Source organism: Drosophila tropicalis, unplaced genomic scaffold (assembly GCF_018151085.1).
Source record: "Drosophila tropicalis isolate 14030-0801.00 unplaced genomic scaffold, ASM1815108v1 contig_761, whole genome shotgun sequence".
In the NCBI taxonomy this organism is placed as follows: Eukaryota; Metazoa; Arthropoda; class Insecta; order Diptera; family Drosophilidae; genus Drosophila; species Drosophila tropicalis.
In genome coordinates this window covers 191,454-206,679 of record NW_027173249.1, presented here as the reverse complement: position 1 = coordinate 206,679, position 15,226 = coordinate 191,454, and the positions used below count along the sequence as shown (strand labels likewise).

The following is a 15,226-nucleotide window of genomic DNA, read 5'->3' as shown; positions in this document are numbered from 1 at the left end:
TTCCGCCCCCACAAATTAAACTAAACTGATTTTATCAGAAACTAACAAAGCTAAAGTCACTAAATTTAATATGTACACTGGCTTAGTATGCGCGCAGGGTATATATATTTTCATATTTTGCCACGCCCACTTCCGCCTCCATAATTAAGGAAAAACCGATTTCCTCCTGTAGTTTTTTGACTATCGCATTTAAATTCAGCAGTCTAATTATTCTTATCTATTTCTACCAAGCTTGAAATCCGACTCGAAACATACAAAATATGCGTATGAACCTATTTTACTACGCCGTCCATAAGGCCGGTATAAAAAGTTTGAAATAATCATATTTCTGTTTCTTTTTCGCTTCAAAGCAAAAAAATTTAAATGTTTTTCTTGTGTGTAAAGACTTTCTTGCCAAACTGTAACTATGCTTTAGTTTTTTGTTTTGATAAATGAAATGATATTAAATATTAAGTTTAATAATTAAAAAGACAAATAAAACCAGAGGGCCGGGGCTAACTTCGACCGCGTCAAAGTTTGTCCTACAATGATAGGAAATAACGAATATATTGATCAAAGTCACTGTTTTCCACCGATCGTTCCTATGGGAGCTATATGATATAGTCACCCGATCTTGATAAAATTTGGCACAGTCGTTTATAGGCGTAATAAACTCTTTAACTCTTTCACGATAATAGCACAGAAAATAACGAAGTAATTAAGAAAAGTCACTGTTCGTGACTTTGGGGTTTGTATGGGAGCTATATGATATAGTGGTCCGATCCGGCTGAATCCGAGATATACAACCTCTGCAGTATATACAAGCCTACATGCAAAATCAGCTCTGTAGCTCTTACGGTCTATGAGGAGTTTGCGTTGATCCAGACGGACATGGCTATTTGAACTCGTCTCATCGTGCTGATCAAGAATATATATACTTTGTATGGTCGCAGATGCTTCGTTCTATGCGTTGCACACTTCTGACCAAAATTAATTTACCCCTTTTTGCAAGGGTACAAAAAAGAAGAAATTCGATATCTAGTTTATACTGAGCTCTCTTAATAAACTTGAGTGTACGCAAAGATATCTGAGAAAGTGTATGCATTTCTGCTTGTATCGGAATGCTGGGTGAAACTGAAGTTCATCCATTCGCTTTAGTTTTTCTGTGAGATCGCACAATGGGAACCGAGCGTATTCGTCCCCCGGGCCATGATCTATAGTACGGAGAATTTCGTCTAAATTTTAGAGTAAAATACTTCAAATTTGTATTCTATATTATTAGTTCGTTGTTTGATACTTCTGTAAAATTTAATTTTTCGAAGACGTTTTCCACTCCGTTCGAAATCATGATTTGTGTCGAGTTTAGGGAACGCTTAGAGCTTTTACCAAATATTCCACTCAAAATGGAAGGCCTGCTTGTGTACCTACTCTTTAGACCATGAGTGTACATAGATTAGGTAAATTGTTCTATACTTTATTGCTTTTACATTAAGTACGATTATTTTTCAAAACATATTTGCTTTCCGTTTCTTTGACAGTGTATATTTAATGTTGATGCAAATGGAGACCCTTTCCCACCCAGTGGCGAATAAATGTAGGTTGTGGTTCCATTTTCCTAATATGGACTCGGAAAAATGTATGAGCAGAGATTTGCTGTATTATAAAGTGGCAGTAATCCTTTATTCACAATAATAAATATCAAAATAATCAAAATAATCAAAAAAAGTATATTTACTAATAATATAGTATATGAAGAGGCCTATTACAATAGTAAACAAGTAAATCTTAAGGTTAAAATATAGATGGATAGTTTTGATGAACACAGAGCATTTAATTTATTTTAGAGAGTCGTTTATTAGTTGCGCTGTGGCGTGAGTCGGGAAGTGGACTCTACCCACTTGCGTAAAAGATCCCCAGGCTGGAGATGCGGACGACTGGAACCAAATTGGACATCCATTGGTTCCATGGGGTGTGAGTAGATTGAGGAGGTAGGCAATGTCGCCGGCGGCGGCGGCAATGGGGAGGCTAATGGTGTAGCCACATTAAGGGGAGCAATGAAATGGTCAGAAGCTAAAGTAGCATTCTTTTGCCAGCCGTAGTCATGAGATGACATATAATGCGAGGGGGTGGAGCCGGAGCAGAGGCAAACGCATAAGAGTTAGCCTGGGATTCTGGTCTGGGCTGTGACTCAAAACCCGATGATTGGGATGAGGTGCGGGAAAGTGATGTCTGCAGTAAGCCGGTGGTGCTGGTGGGATCATTCTGGAGCTCCTGATTGCTGGAAGCCGCCAACCAGGCGTTAACATCATGGCCACCACCATGATCAATGTTCTTGGGAATGGTAAGTAGACGTGGCGGCATTAATAACTTCTCTACTGATCTGTATGTTGAAGGGGCAGCAGGATTACGCGGCGAAAGAAGAGGATTAGCACCAAGCATTGGCTGTTGATGTTGGTGGCGTGGTGGCCATTGGTTGTTGATATAGGGATCCGGTGAAGGAGCATAATTTGATCGCCAGCCACCCAACTGATCCACACTGCCAGCCGCATATGAAGCGGTTGGCTGAGGACGTCTCAAGCCTCCGAATCCATTCCTTTGCGATGACAAATGCAGCGAGTTTAGCGACAGCACAGATGGGGCTCTGGAGAATGCATGGTTTAGGCTCCTTTGGCGCACTGTGTCATTGCCACCGGAGGTAGACATCAGCGATGTCATGCCACCCATGCTGCTATTGCTGCCAGCACTGCAGTTCAACTGTTGACTCAACATACTGATCGTTTCCTCATCACTGATGCATTCATCTGCGCACAAGCGATGGAAGCTGTCGCCAGCGGATTCTTCGTTAAGTATCGAGGCCTTTGAAAACAGATTTCTTCGGTTCGTGAACAAAAGTACAAGAGTCAAAGCGCTGCCCAACAAATTGAACACAGTTCCACCGGTCTCAAAGTTCGCAATCGATGATCCATTGGCAAAAACACTCCATAACAGCAGCAACAGAGTGAATCTGGTAAATTTGAGGCCATCACTGACATTATGCAAAAAACTCAAAATCAGTATGGCATAGGGATATAGGTCAGTATAGCAGGACGCAAGTGTGGCATGTTGAACTTGCAACTGACTCAGGCCCACCGAGTAGAGGATTAGTTTACCAAAAGTACGGCCATATAGCAACAATTTGCCAACACTTGGCTGATCCTCCAATATCGTTCCCACGACCCTTACCAATGTCAACACATGTGAGTAGCAAAAGAAAACGGGTGAGGCCAAATGGTGCCCCAAGACAGCATTGAATTGCTCCCGTTGGGCAATCGGCAAGCCACACACAATGGCCACAACATTGCAAATGCTCAGCAGAACCATTAAAAACTGATAACGTTGCAATTTCCGTTGCTGTTGCACACGAGCCAAGCGATTGAAATGCGGCTGCTTTAGCAGGGCGGCTCCCTTGATGATAAAATTCAAGAATTTTGATCCCAAAACCATTTTCTTCTTTTCGTGCAACACTCTGTCCACGTGACGTTCGCAGCTGGAGCATAAACGAAATTGTTCCTCCAATTGATTCCTGGATGGAAAAAAAAACAAGAAAATTAGGATACGCCCAATCAGTAAAACTCAACATATTCCAGGTAAATACAAACATTGAAATCATTGAAAATCTAAAAATAAAAAAAGTGTGAGTAATTTAGAAATATTTTCTTGGACTTTGGGGAGTAAAGTTACCCCATTTCACGGTCCCACTCATTTTCCATACAGAGGCTATCTCCATCTCTCTCGATGTAAACGGTTAACTGCACCGATTTGGTTTACATGTTGAAAACGTATACACATACATACATATATACATACACGTTCAAAATAAGTATTAGAATCCTAAAATTTGATTTTGATAGATTAAGTTTGATTTAAATGGAATCGGAAGTGCCGGGATCTACAAAAATTAGTGTTTATACGGACGGACAGCTGAATTAACTTTAGAAATACATACAGAATCTTTTTGTATACTGGAATTTGCAACTTTTGTCGCGTTCTTTAACTTTTAAAGCATATTGCATACATGTCAACAACATTCCTATTTCCTGTAGGTGTTTATACGGAATTGGCTGTTGACGTTGGTAAAGTGAGTTTATGAGACCGCAAAAGCTTTCGTCTGCCAGTACCATATGCTTTGGCGACTTTATTTCACCAGAAGTTTAGGAAACTATTCAAATTGCTCTAAGGACGAATGTCCCATACGGACTTTACGACATTGATGAGCTCTGAGCTCTAAGTTTACATTTTTGAATTGTGAAACAATGTTAAAATTCTAATTTTTAGATCAGTTGCACGGCACGGCTTACTCCCCGGACTAGGGCCTAGCTCTGTCGTGTAGGTTCGGTACATTGGAAACACTTCGAGCCGTGCTTGTTAGCAAAATATGTAAGCTGGTTGTAAAAAAAAAAATTAGTTTACATGTCAAAAATATAGATAAATACAGCTAAAGAAAAATTTCCTTTGAAAAAACTTTTTTAAATATCACAAATATTTTCACTTTTCTCGACTTTAACTTTTGAGGCCAATTCAATATTTTTCGATTCATATGTTGCTAGACACTACGATTCACGAGATATTTAGGAATATTTGAATTAAGTGTTAACTAAAAACCAGACTCATTCTCACTGTTCACTCAATGACACTAATTCAGTGAGTCAAGGCATTACTTTTTAATAAAAGGAAGGCAAGGCTTCAAAGTAAGAATATGTTTTTGTCAAAATACCACCTTTACTGATTTTATTCCTTAAAAAAGCGAACAGGATGTGTTTTGTTATTTTTGATCTAACTAACCTTGGGTTTTGAAGCACTTTTGTTGGGATACTCTTTAATCAAAATGACGTTATTCTATTTATATAAGATTTTATCGCCTGAGTTACTTGGGAATGGAGAAAATCAGAAACAAATGCTCTAATTTTGTGGCCCTTACTGTGTAAACAAAAGAGCAAGTAGTGAAACAAAAGTTCCGGAGATTTGCTTGTATGCTATTCCGTTTTTAATTTGCAGAGTATTGAGACTTGTGGCAAGCTACTTCTTTATGTCCCTATAGACACGTAGGTCCGAATCCTTATGCAAATATGTAAGTACATAATACATATCAACAGTTAGTTGGTTTCGTATGTCCTCTGGTTACTATACTCCATATTAACACAGGAAGTGCTGTGATAAAGATAGTGTACCTGTAGACCGTAAGCTCCTGTTCAAATCGGGATTCATGTTTGGGCTCGAACTGTGCCAACTTTTCCACCTTCAAGCGTTGAGCCTCATTGCATTGATCGCACAGTCCATTGGTCAAAGGGGGCGCCGCAGACGCTGATGAGACAGCGCCGGCTGCGGCAGCGGCAGTGGAAGTATAATAGACCGATTTACTGGATGACGAATTGTTGCTACATTTAGAGGTGTCGCGCTGCATAAACATATCCCGGTTGTAGTCACCATCCTTGGTAAAACCATTATACTGCTCACATTTCGGACAGGTAAAACTATTTCGTTCCTCGTACGGTACTCTTGAGTTTTCGTTGCAAAACCAGCAATTTACGGTTGCATTATAGCGGCAACTGCAAAATGAAAAAGCAAATTAAAAGTGTTAAAGGGACTTAGCGGAAGATGATGATATTAATGATCATTTACCGTATATATATATACAATTTATATGTGAACAATCCGGCTACGAAAATTAGCGCCAAAATCGGCACAATAGAGGCGGTCAGTGTAAGTAAAATGTTATGTATCATTTTATGCAGAGGACCGTTGGGTTAAGGTTGTTTAACTGTTTTTAAACTTGGCTACTTAAAACTATATACAGAACTTAAAAAAGTATTTGTGCGGTCCTCGCGCACTTAACCACAAACCAAATTGCTAAATATAGAAAAACACCGACGCGATTAGCATGGTTTATTAGGGATGATTGGCGCGTATTAAATATTCCTGACACTCATTGAAACGAATAATTGACCATTTGCACATCGCTATGACATGTGCGTCTATCGATAACATAGCGAATTAATCGATGTTATTTGTTTTCCTAGTTTGCACATCGCTATGACATGTGCGTCTATCGATACCATAACGAACTAATCGATATTATTTGTTTTCCTTTATTTTGAAGCAGCGGCTACCTGCACGTGTTTTTTTTGTTACTTATATTGGTTGATTTAGCTGCAACAACAAAATGCAGAACGACGATGTAAGTGAAGATAGAAAGCAAATCTAAAACATTAAATCATCTAATAAATATGTAATCTATTTTACCGCATTTAGGTAGTTTGGAGTATTATCAACAAATCGTTTTGCTCTCACAAAGTCAAGTAAGTTTTTGTGGATTTCTCTTGGAGCTAACATGGAACTAATTTTGTTCACTGTTCTGCAGAACTGACACGCGGACATTTTGCCGTCATGAATACAATTTGACGGGTCTTTGCACACGCCGCACCTGCCCCTTGGCCAATTCGCAGTATGCCACTGTCCGCGAGGAGAAGGGCATCATCTATTTGTTCATTAAGACGGCAGAAAGATCCCACATGCCCAATAAATTATGGGAACGCATCAAATTGTCGCGTAATTTTGAAAAGGCAATCGAACAGATCAATGAGAACTTGGTCTTTTGGCCAAAGTACATGATATCCAAGAATAAGCAGAGATTCCTAAAAATCACCCAATATCTAATGCGCATGAGAAAATTGAAATTGCGAAGACAGAAACTCATTGTGCCCCTGTCCACTAAGATCGAACGACGTGAGGCGCGTCGCGAACAAAAGGCACTGATAGCGGCCAAAATTGATAATCACATTGAGAAGGCACTGCTGGAGCGTCTCAAACATGGCACATATCGTGATATCTATAATTTCTCACAAACTGCCTTTAATAAGGCATTGGAAGCGGAACGTGTTGACGGGGACGAAGACGAGGAAGACGATGAGGAAGATGCAGAGAGGGAACAGCAATTGGAATTGGAACATGAAATGGAACTGGATCCTGATCAGGATCCAGCCGAAGCGGCTGAATTGCATCGCGCTCTGATGGATGAGGAATTCGTTGAAGCTGATACCGATGAGGAAGAAGACTATGATAGCGATTCTGGACATCGGGAGCAAGTCGAAATGGATAGCGATTTCGAGCAGTCGGACGACGACGATGGCGAAGATATTGAGGTAGCTATTCGGAAACGAGTTTTTTTGCTTTTTGGCTTTAGTTTTCGATCGCCATAAAGATCGAAAGAATTCGTCAATAGTAAAGTTCTTCGGTTCAATTAGTTTAAATTGATGACATCTTAGTCGCAGTTGAGTCATTAAGTTCTTGAACTTATCAATCCAAATTTTGGTACAATTTAAGATACATACCTAAAAATCAAACCATTCCGATTTTCGATGTTTAGAGTATAGAACAGAATTCAGAAGTTTAAATTTTGCATTTCAGCATCAAATCCATGAATATTAAGTAGTTAAGCGGTAATTTATTTCATTATTTTGATTTCAACTACTACCAGGGAAATTTGTGACTTAAGGCCTAACTAAGAATCAAGGGTTTTATATCAGTACAGATCATCAGATTATCCGTAATGGCCAGATATTGAGATATTTAATTTGACTATTGCAAAATCAGTCTCTATAGGTCCTTTGGGAAGAGCCTAATTCGCGTGGGCGATGGCAAAGAAGACTTTGATTACTTTAATCGATCTTGTTTAAGTTGTATGATAATGAATATGTATGATACCTTCTATGAGAGAGGCTCGCCCGGCTAATCATTCGGTAAATTCTACCGCCCCCTCCCGCATTTCAATTTCTATTTAATGTATATTTTGAACTTGTTGATTTTTATTTCGCAATTACCATAATTACAAAACGAACAAGTTCAATAAGACGCAACGTTGTCGCTGCATTTTACCCGGGAGTCCGTCCCCTCCGCCCGACCGGAACCTCGACCCATAAAGCTCTTCAGTCAGCTACGCTTAGAGTTTTTCGAGCGGCGAACGTCATCTTGACATCTCCAGTAGCTGCTCGGACGTAGCCCTATCTAGAGAGAACATTTAATACACCAAAAAAGTGAAAATAAAAACTAGACGATACGCGCGCGCGTTTTTGTTAGAACTGTTTTTGTTTTGTTTGTGCTGATTGAATTCTCGAATCATTTAAATAAACACTAAATTGAAAACCAATTTACAGGAAAGTGCTAAAGTGCCTACAAAGAAAACGAGGACCTCCGCCGCAGCATCAGCATCAGAACGGAAATCAGCAGCCAGTGGAACGACAAAACGACGTCGTGCTAAACCCAAATTGGAGGTGGAATACGAATATGAAGTTGAAACTGAGGCTCCACAGAGGGAAGTGCGTTATTAGTCAGGTACAAAGTGAAATGAATATGGAGAGCTTTCCTACAGATCCATCTATAACTATATATTTGTCTAAATTAAAATTAAATAACGAAAACCATGAAATGTGTGTTTGAGAATGAAATCGAAAGAGATGGACAATAGAGTAAAAATGGGCAAAACAGAGAAAGATATATCGCGGAGCATACTATTCTCTATATGGACAAACTTGAATCTTGGCATTGCGTTGGAGAAAACCAGTTAAACAGTGGAGGAATACGACTCACGTATACCGTCTACAAAATAGACTTGTTGGTTCTTAACCGAAGCAGGTATTATCCTTGATAGACACTTCAATTAGCAAATGTTTAAGTTATTTGTTATGTATATTTCGGACCACCGAAACAGGATTTTCACGTCGGTAGCCTCACAGGTCACTTTTTTATGTTTACTGACTAGAATTTGTGATATCTGCTTCAAGAATCTATTATTTTCTATGGCCTTTTTAGCACCGAATGTACCCATTAACATACTTTTAGCTACATGGTATGCGCAAAAATAGAATCGAGTTACATTACATAAAATAGTTGATATATAATTTCAAGTTGGTCTGGCTTGGGCTAATTAAAAATCACACGCCAAGTTCAATGCAGCTGAAGCTTGACCATTTCAAGGTCACTTACCGTTAAAACCAAGTTAAAGCTGCGCTAAGCTCATTCTCTTTGCTAAAAATCTGATGATCGCACAACTCACATCGTGCCGAGTGGCAAGAACCAAAGGTTCTATTTACTGCTAACATAACAATATGAACATGCATACATATACACACACACACAGATATATGTATCCACTATCCATTATCCCCGACGGAACTACCTTTCAGCATTGCTTCATCACACACATGTATGGATGTACATATGTACATGTATTTGTTTTGAGGTACTTTCGAAAATTTTGTAAATGTTATGTTTTTAATTTCAAAATCTACTGATTCAAAAGAGTTTTGACCTGATTCGAGTAGGATTATATTCCTACTTGATTAGATCAATTCATCTTTGACCACAGTTAAACGATAAATGAAAAGGAATTCAGTGTCATTTCCGAGTAAACTCGAAACTCTTTTTATTACGCCCACTATGGATATTAGCTTTAGGGTTGCCAAGCTTTACATTTATTTAGGTAAACATTAAATTTCAAGTGCAAATCCCGATAAAAATAGTTCAGATTTTATGTGTGAAGACTTTTTAAACTAATTTGATTTTAATCTTGCCAAATTTCAAATACACCGAACTCAAAAGCATTAAGGTTAAAAACGTTTGAAAATGAGAACAGGTCATTTTTGGAATCGAGAACAAGTCTCAAATCCGTTCGAATACGAGCACAGTCCCGTTTATTTTTTGACTATCACGCTCTAAACTCAATTTTAAGCCTAATAAGTAATAATAAGGGTCGAAACAAAATAAAGCAACCAATTGTATTCGGTTCATTTTTCAAATACAAGTTATTCTATACTCGAAACTTTGTTCTTGTATTTGTACTCTATTTGAGATTATTTTTACTCTACTTAGGATCGGAATAATCGGAATTGTAACTTGATGAATGGCTCGTCAGCTAATTCACATGGATTCGTGCAAATTATGATTCATGACATCTTGCAAAAACAATAAATATATGTCCACCATATGGCACAAGTGTTTAAGATTTCTTTAATGGAAATTTCAGTTGCAAATCGCATAAACAAAAGGTTTTTTGTTTATTATTATGTAACAAGTCAGCCAAAAAATCTCAAGTTCTAATCTATGTTTAGAATTGGAATATTCCCTCTTAAGCTTGAGCAGAGATTGAAATGATTGAAACTTGGCTTTAATAATCTGCGTCGTTGCTGATAATACAAATAATTACTTGGGGACTATCTTAGACATCTGGAAATATTTAGAATTATGGTTTTTAGGTTAATCAAATGATTTCCAAAAGCTTCCTTCTCTTTGGCATTTCGTAACATCACAACGAGCTTCTCCAGGTGAAGATGAGTCATAAATCTAAGTGTGCTAATATAAGTGATAAAAATTTAATAAGTGGGTAACATGTACATATGTATGTATATCCTTGAATTAATTCACAAAAAAAATTTCTTCGTTTTACTACATCAAAAACGTGGAAAATCCGAATTGGCTTTGATATTTGCTATGCGGGACAGAGGTAATCACGGTTAACCGAGACAAGAAAACAAACTGAACTTCCTTCCGGGTAATAACGACCTCCGATAAATGGAAGCCCGTACAACTTTGAATGTTGAAAGGGGAAACGAGTGCCCAAACGACACACATTTCGAGTCCTCGGTCTACCTAAGTGGCCCAGTCAACAACGGGAAAGTGAACAACGAGGATCCAAGTTCGAGTCTCATATAACTATGATTAGGATGATAGTTTACAACTAAGTAAATCCTATACTAATAAACAATAAAGGACACACACAGATCGTTACTGACCTTTGGCGATTATATACATTTGGTTTCTTACATACCTCCCAATAAATTGTGTTTCATAATTTTGAAAAACGATAGTTCGTTTAGTTAAGTGTATATACATCATACATTATTATTATTAAATGTAAATTGTTGCTTACATTTACGAATTCATTTGTTTTCATTCTTTTTGCTTTTGCCTTGTTTTTTCTCGCATTTGTCAAGTGTTTTACATTATATTGACTTTCCTCTTAAGAACTTTGAAAACGATCGCACACATGCACAGGGGGAAAAAAATTAAATGTATGTATGTAAAATGTAGAGATTGGTGGCGAATATGACTTAATTGCATAAATATTCATGTAGGTATATATAGAGGGTGAGTGAGTGTGTGTAATGATGATGATCGATTTCTAAACAAGTTTCACTTTTCCTGATATTTTTGACATTGTATTCCATAATTTCGTTTTTTTTTTTTCGTTCTCGTTTTGTGGTTTTGTCAACTATTATCTATAGATATTATAATAATAGTTCGGTGTGTGTGTGTGTGTGTAGTAATAGTCTGTTGATTTTGGTTTCAGTGTTTTCCTTAAGCATTTGGACTAAAAGCCGCCTGACGCAGCAGCACATAGATTTTCTCTTTGATCCAATCTTTGTTGTAGGGCGCATAGGTATTGGTGCTCTTCTGGTATACCATGCAGCTGATGTCTATTAATGTGTCAATGAAATCGAACAATTGGCTAATATCGTAGGTGATCGTTGGAGTGTTTGGATTCCGTCGCTTCAGATGCTCCTCGTAGATTTTGCATACCCCTTCCATACACTCATTGACACTCTCATAGTCGCAATAGGTACGTGTTTCCGGGCGCACTCCGGGCTGGACCAATAGAATGGTGTGGGACATTTTTTTCACTCGTTGCTCTATTATGAAAAATTTGATTTTACCTGTAATAAGGGATTAAAAGGATTTATTGAATTGGAAATGTTTTAAAAATAGCTCAGAAGTAAACTCTTGTTAGTTATTCATTTTAGAAGAATTCGTAACTAAATATATATGTATATATGTATGTATTTATTTCCAATTTTAAGGAATTTATTCAACTAACTGATTAAGAGTTTTCTTGTTTTTTTGGAGTTTCCCCCTTATATTGTAGGTTGGAGGAGATACAGTGTGCATGTGTGTGAGATAGAGAGAGAGGGAGAGACAATAGGTTTGATAATGCTTACCACCAACTACGGCAGTTTCCCAAAATTGTTATTGTTAATATCGATGCAGTTTTTTTTTCTCCGAGACTCCAGCAATGGGAGAGTTAGTATATTGGCTGTGAATCGAAAATGTGTTTATTTATTAGTGTGTGGTCCATTCTCGTCCTCAACATCTCACTCAGCACTGTTTCGTACACAAATACACAAGCCCAAGCACAGATATTTTTACGCTTGTGTCGGCATATTACAATTTGTTGAGTTTTTCTTGCAATCATCAAATAAAACTATTTTATATTACACATCAGATGTGGAATGTAATCAATTTGCTTGTTTGTTTGTTTATGTAAAGGCAAATCTAAAAAAAAATCAACAAAATTCACACATTTTCTTTTTGCCGCTTCGAAACGCACCAAAAAAAAAAACACGCACAGCGTATTCTTGCAAATCCAAGTTGCTGCAGCAAGGGCTCGAAATATTTGTTGCTCTACACTTTTACTATTCCATTTTGCAGTTACTTACCTCTTAGTTGACAATATCAGCGTTCTTATTTATACTTATGTATATACAATAGTTTATAATTTATATTAACAATAATACAATTCACCTCGCCTGCTTGCCGTTTTCATAGAACTCATAACTTATCGATAGTATCGATTGTTACCAACGATAACTAGATGGATATGAAAAGTTTGCATTTTGAAATTTAAAAAATTAAAATAATTTCTGTTTATAAGTTGATTTTTTTTCAATAGACACTTCTTTTATCAAAACCTTAATTTAACAAACAATGCAAATTCGATAGGATATTCAATTTAAATAAGGTAAATTCGATAGTCATTCAGTGTTGGTTATTAAATTGTGCACTAGTGAGGAGACTAGTGTGGTATTCACTGTGACTGTGACAGACAAAACAAATTTATGTATTTATTAATGCACATATGTATGTATGCTTGTTAAGTATTATTTAGTAGATGTCATTAATTATTGCACATATTTTTTATTATATTGGGTATAATCTCTAAAGTAAACATTCAATTGAATTTTATCTTTGTTTAGAACCATCCGTCACTGGTGCACGAAGGGTTCCCTAGTGGTTTAAATATCGATATTTTTGTAGATAACCAGCTCTAATAGAGAGCAAGAGAGAGCGCATAATGTTAGCATGAACATATGAGAGAGGGAGTGAGAGAGTCTTGAATGTTTACGTATGTTAACTTAACATGATCGTTTCAACTAAAATAATCAGAGATTAAGTTATATGTTAAATTTAACATACTTAACGAGTTTGACTGCCGACTAACAATTTAAAACGATGATTTAAAATTGCAAATTAAATACTTGGCAGTCCGGCAACGCCATTGGCCGAAGCAGTCAGATTTTTGAAAATAATTTTAGTTGCTCCTCCCCCGCCTCGCTGTCGTGTATGGTGTGTGTGTCCTCTTCACGCGTGTTGATATCCAAAACAAATAATAAATTGAATTCTCCTCTTGCTAACTTAAATGAAAAATGTTTTGGTTATTAAGCCAAAATTAACGGCGCAGACGCAGCTGCAAAATCTAAATTAATTCAATTGCATTGTGCAAGTGTTTCTAATTGTAAAGAGAGAGGCACAGACACACACAGCCCGTGTAACCGTATTCCCCTCAACCGATCGACCCCTCGCACAGATCCACCAACGCAACGTACGCACGCGTGTCGAAAGTTTTGTTTTTGTTTGTTTTTAAAAATTTATTTTGTTTGTCTTTTTTGTTCTGCTTAATTTGTGTTGTTGTGCTTGTTTGTAGTGCTTTAAAAAAAAGTTCACATATATTGCATTTTGCTCTTATTGCTGGTGTTGTTTGTAAATGCATCCGCCCCCCATTGTGGTATTTTGTGGACGGCTATCTATCAGCTTTGCCTACAGTTTCATCTCAATGTTCTCCGCATCCAATGGCAAAATCAAGGTGAATGAAATGAAAACACACACAACTACACACACACACACCTATGAATGTATATGTAAATGTGCACAGTGGGTAATAATTGATATCGTTTGACGAAAGAACGTAAAAGGATTTAAAGAAGATGCTTTTCGATTTAATTAAAATGTGTTTCAAATTGTGAAAAATTTTAGACATTATTTTAGGAAACACAAATTTCTTAATGGTTTTCAAAGATTGATTTCCTTTTGTTGGAATCTTCTATCTTTTATCGATTTCAATTGATTTCAAATTCTTATTAGAATCACAAACTCCATCTTTGAAAAAAAGTTACTTATTATAAAACAAAATAGTTTATTTTCATTGAATTTTTATTTAGAACTTGTCGACATTGCAACGGAAAGTTATTAAGTTTGGCCGGCTTCTTTTAATTTTCTCGCTCAATAGGGAAAATTACCTCGTCTTATTGTTAGAATCATTTTGCAGCCCTTCAACTTCCCAAGCAGGTGAAATTTTGCATTTAAACATAATCAAGAACAAAATCCACGAAGTCAACGAAATCGACAATCCGCTCCAAAGTGAAAATGAAACCAATGAACTTATCGGAAATCAAAAGATCGCTCAGGAAGATATATACATACATATATATGTATGTATAGAGATGTGTATATAAGTCATGCCGCTTTATTCTAAAGAGAGTTTTTCATTTCAAGGAAATACCAACTTTCTCAGTTTTCTCAAAAAGTTGACAAGCTTAACTAACTATGTTAGTAAATAACACTAAGCTATTATAATTTTTTAGGCATAGTCAGTATATAAAGCATCGGTCACTTTCCCAGATAGATAAAGAATAGACAACTTTGTCAAAAATATGTCTCATTCCGTTCTTCAACTGTTTGACAATGGAAACTGTTTTTACACCATGCCCTCATATGGTGAAATGGTATATTAAAGTCGCCAGAATGTGTGTTACAGACAGAAGGAAGTTTTTCCGACCTTATAAAGTATGTATATATGTACATATATATATTCTTGATCAGCATCAACGTCCGAATCGATCTATGAACACCTAGATCTCGGAGACTATAGAAGCTAGAGCCAATTTGGTATGTAGACTTGTGTAGTATGTACAGTGATCGAGTTTATTTCAAATTTTTACCACGCCCCCTTCCGCCCCTGCAATTCGGACTTATTAATCGTATATGTTTTTACAAACCTACCATATATGATTAAAATCGGACTAGAAAGATGCCAAAAACGTCAAAACGTTTTTCACTTGACGGTTTATAAGGGCGGAGTTGTCTATAGGGGAGAGCCAGATTA

General features: G+C 37.0%; 3 protein-coding genes across 4 annotated transcripts; 1 reads left to right on the top strand and 2 right to left on the bottom strand.

The window, feature by feature from the left end:
• Window positions 1-1,628: 1,628 nt before the first annotated feature.
• LOC137579685 (uncharacterized) lies at window positions 1,629-5,933 on the bottom strand. The gene is made up of 3 exons (XM_068293452.1): window positions 5,638-5,933; window positions 5,187-5,564; window positions 1,629-3,541 (listed from the first exon to the last, which is right to left on the bottom strand). Exons 1-3 carry the CDS (start codon window positions 5,739-5,741, stop codon window positions 2,050-2,052), a joined length of 1,974 nt encoding a protein of 657 aa, XP_068149553.1. The 5' UTR covers window positions 5,742-5,933; the 3' UTR covers window positions 1,629-2,049.
• A 139-nt stretch (window positions 5,934-6,072) lies between these two features.
• Rbm13 (RNA-binding motif protein 13) lies at window positions 6,073-8,440 on the top strand. The gene is made up of 4 exons (XM_068293448.1): window positions 6,073-6,193; window positions 6,268-6,314; window positions 6,377-7,157; window positions 8,169-8,440. The coding sequence occupies exons 1-4, from the start codon at window positions 6,179-6,181 to the stop codon at window positions 8,340-8,342; spliced, it is 1,017 nt and encodes a 338-aa protein (XP_068149549.1). The 5' UTR covers window positions 6,073-6,178; the 3' UTR covers window positions 8,343-8,440.
• A 2,437-nt stretch (window positions 8,441-10,877) lies between these two features.
• Window positions 10,878-12,651, bottom strand: e(r) (enhancer of rudimentary). Of its 2 annotated transcripts, XM_068293446.1 has the most exons (3): window positions 12,504-12,651; window positions 12,006-12,100; window positions 10,878-11,723 (listed from the first exon to the last, which is right to left on the bottom strand). In XM_068293446.1, exon 3 carries the CDS (start codon window positions 11,680-11,682, stop codon window positions 11,368-11,370), a length of 315 nt encoding a protein of 104 aa, XP_068149547.1. In that variant the 5' UTR covers window positions 11,683-11,723; window positions 12,006-12,100; window positions 12,504-12,651; the 3' UTR covers window positions 10,878-11,367. The 2 variants fall into 2 exon arrangements, with proteins under 2 accessions (XP_068149547.1, XP_068149548.1); XM_068293447.1 differs by lacking the exon at window positions 12,006-12,100 and having other exon boundaries at window positions 12,504-12,646.
• Window positions 12,652-15,226: the final 2,575 nt, after the last annotated feature.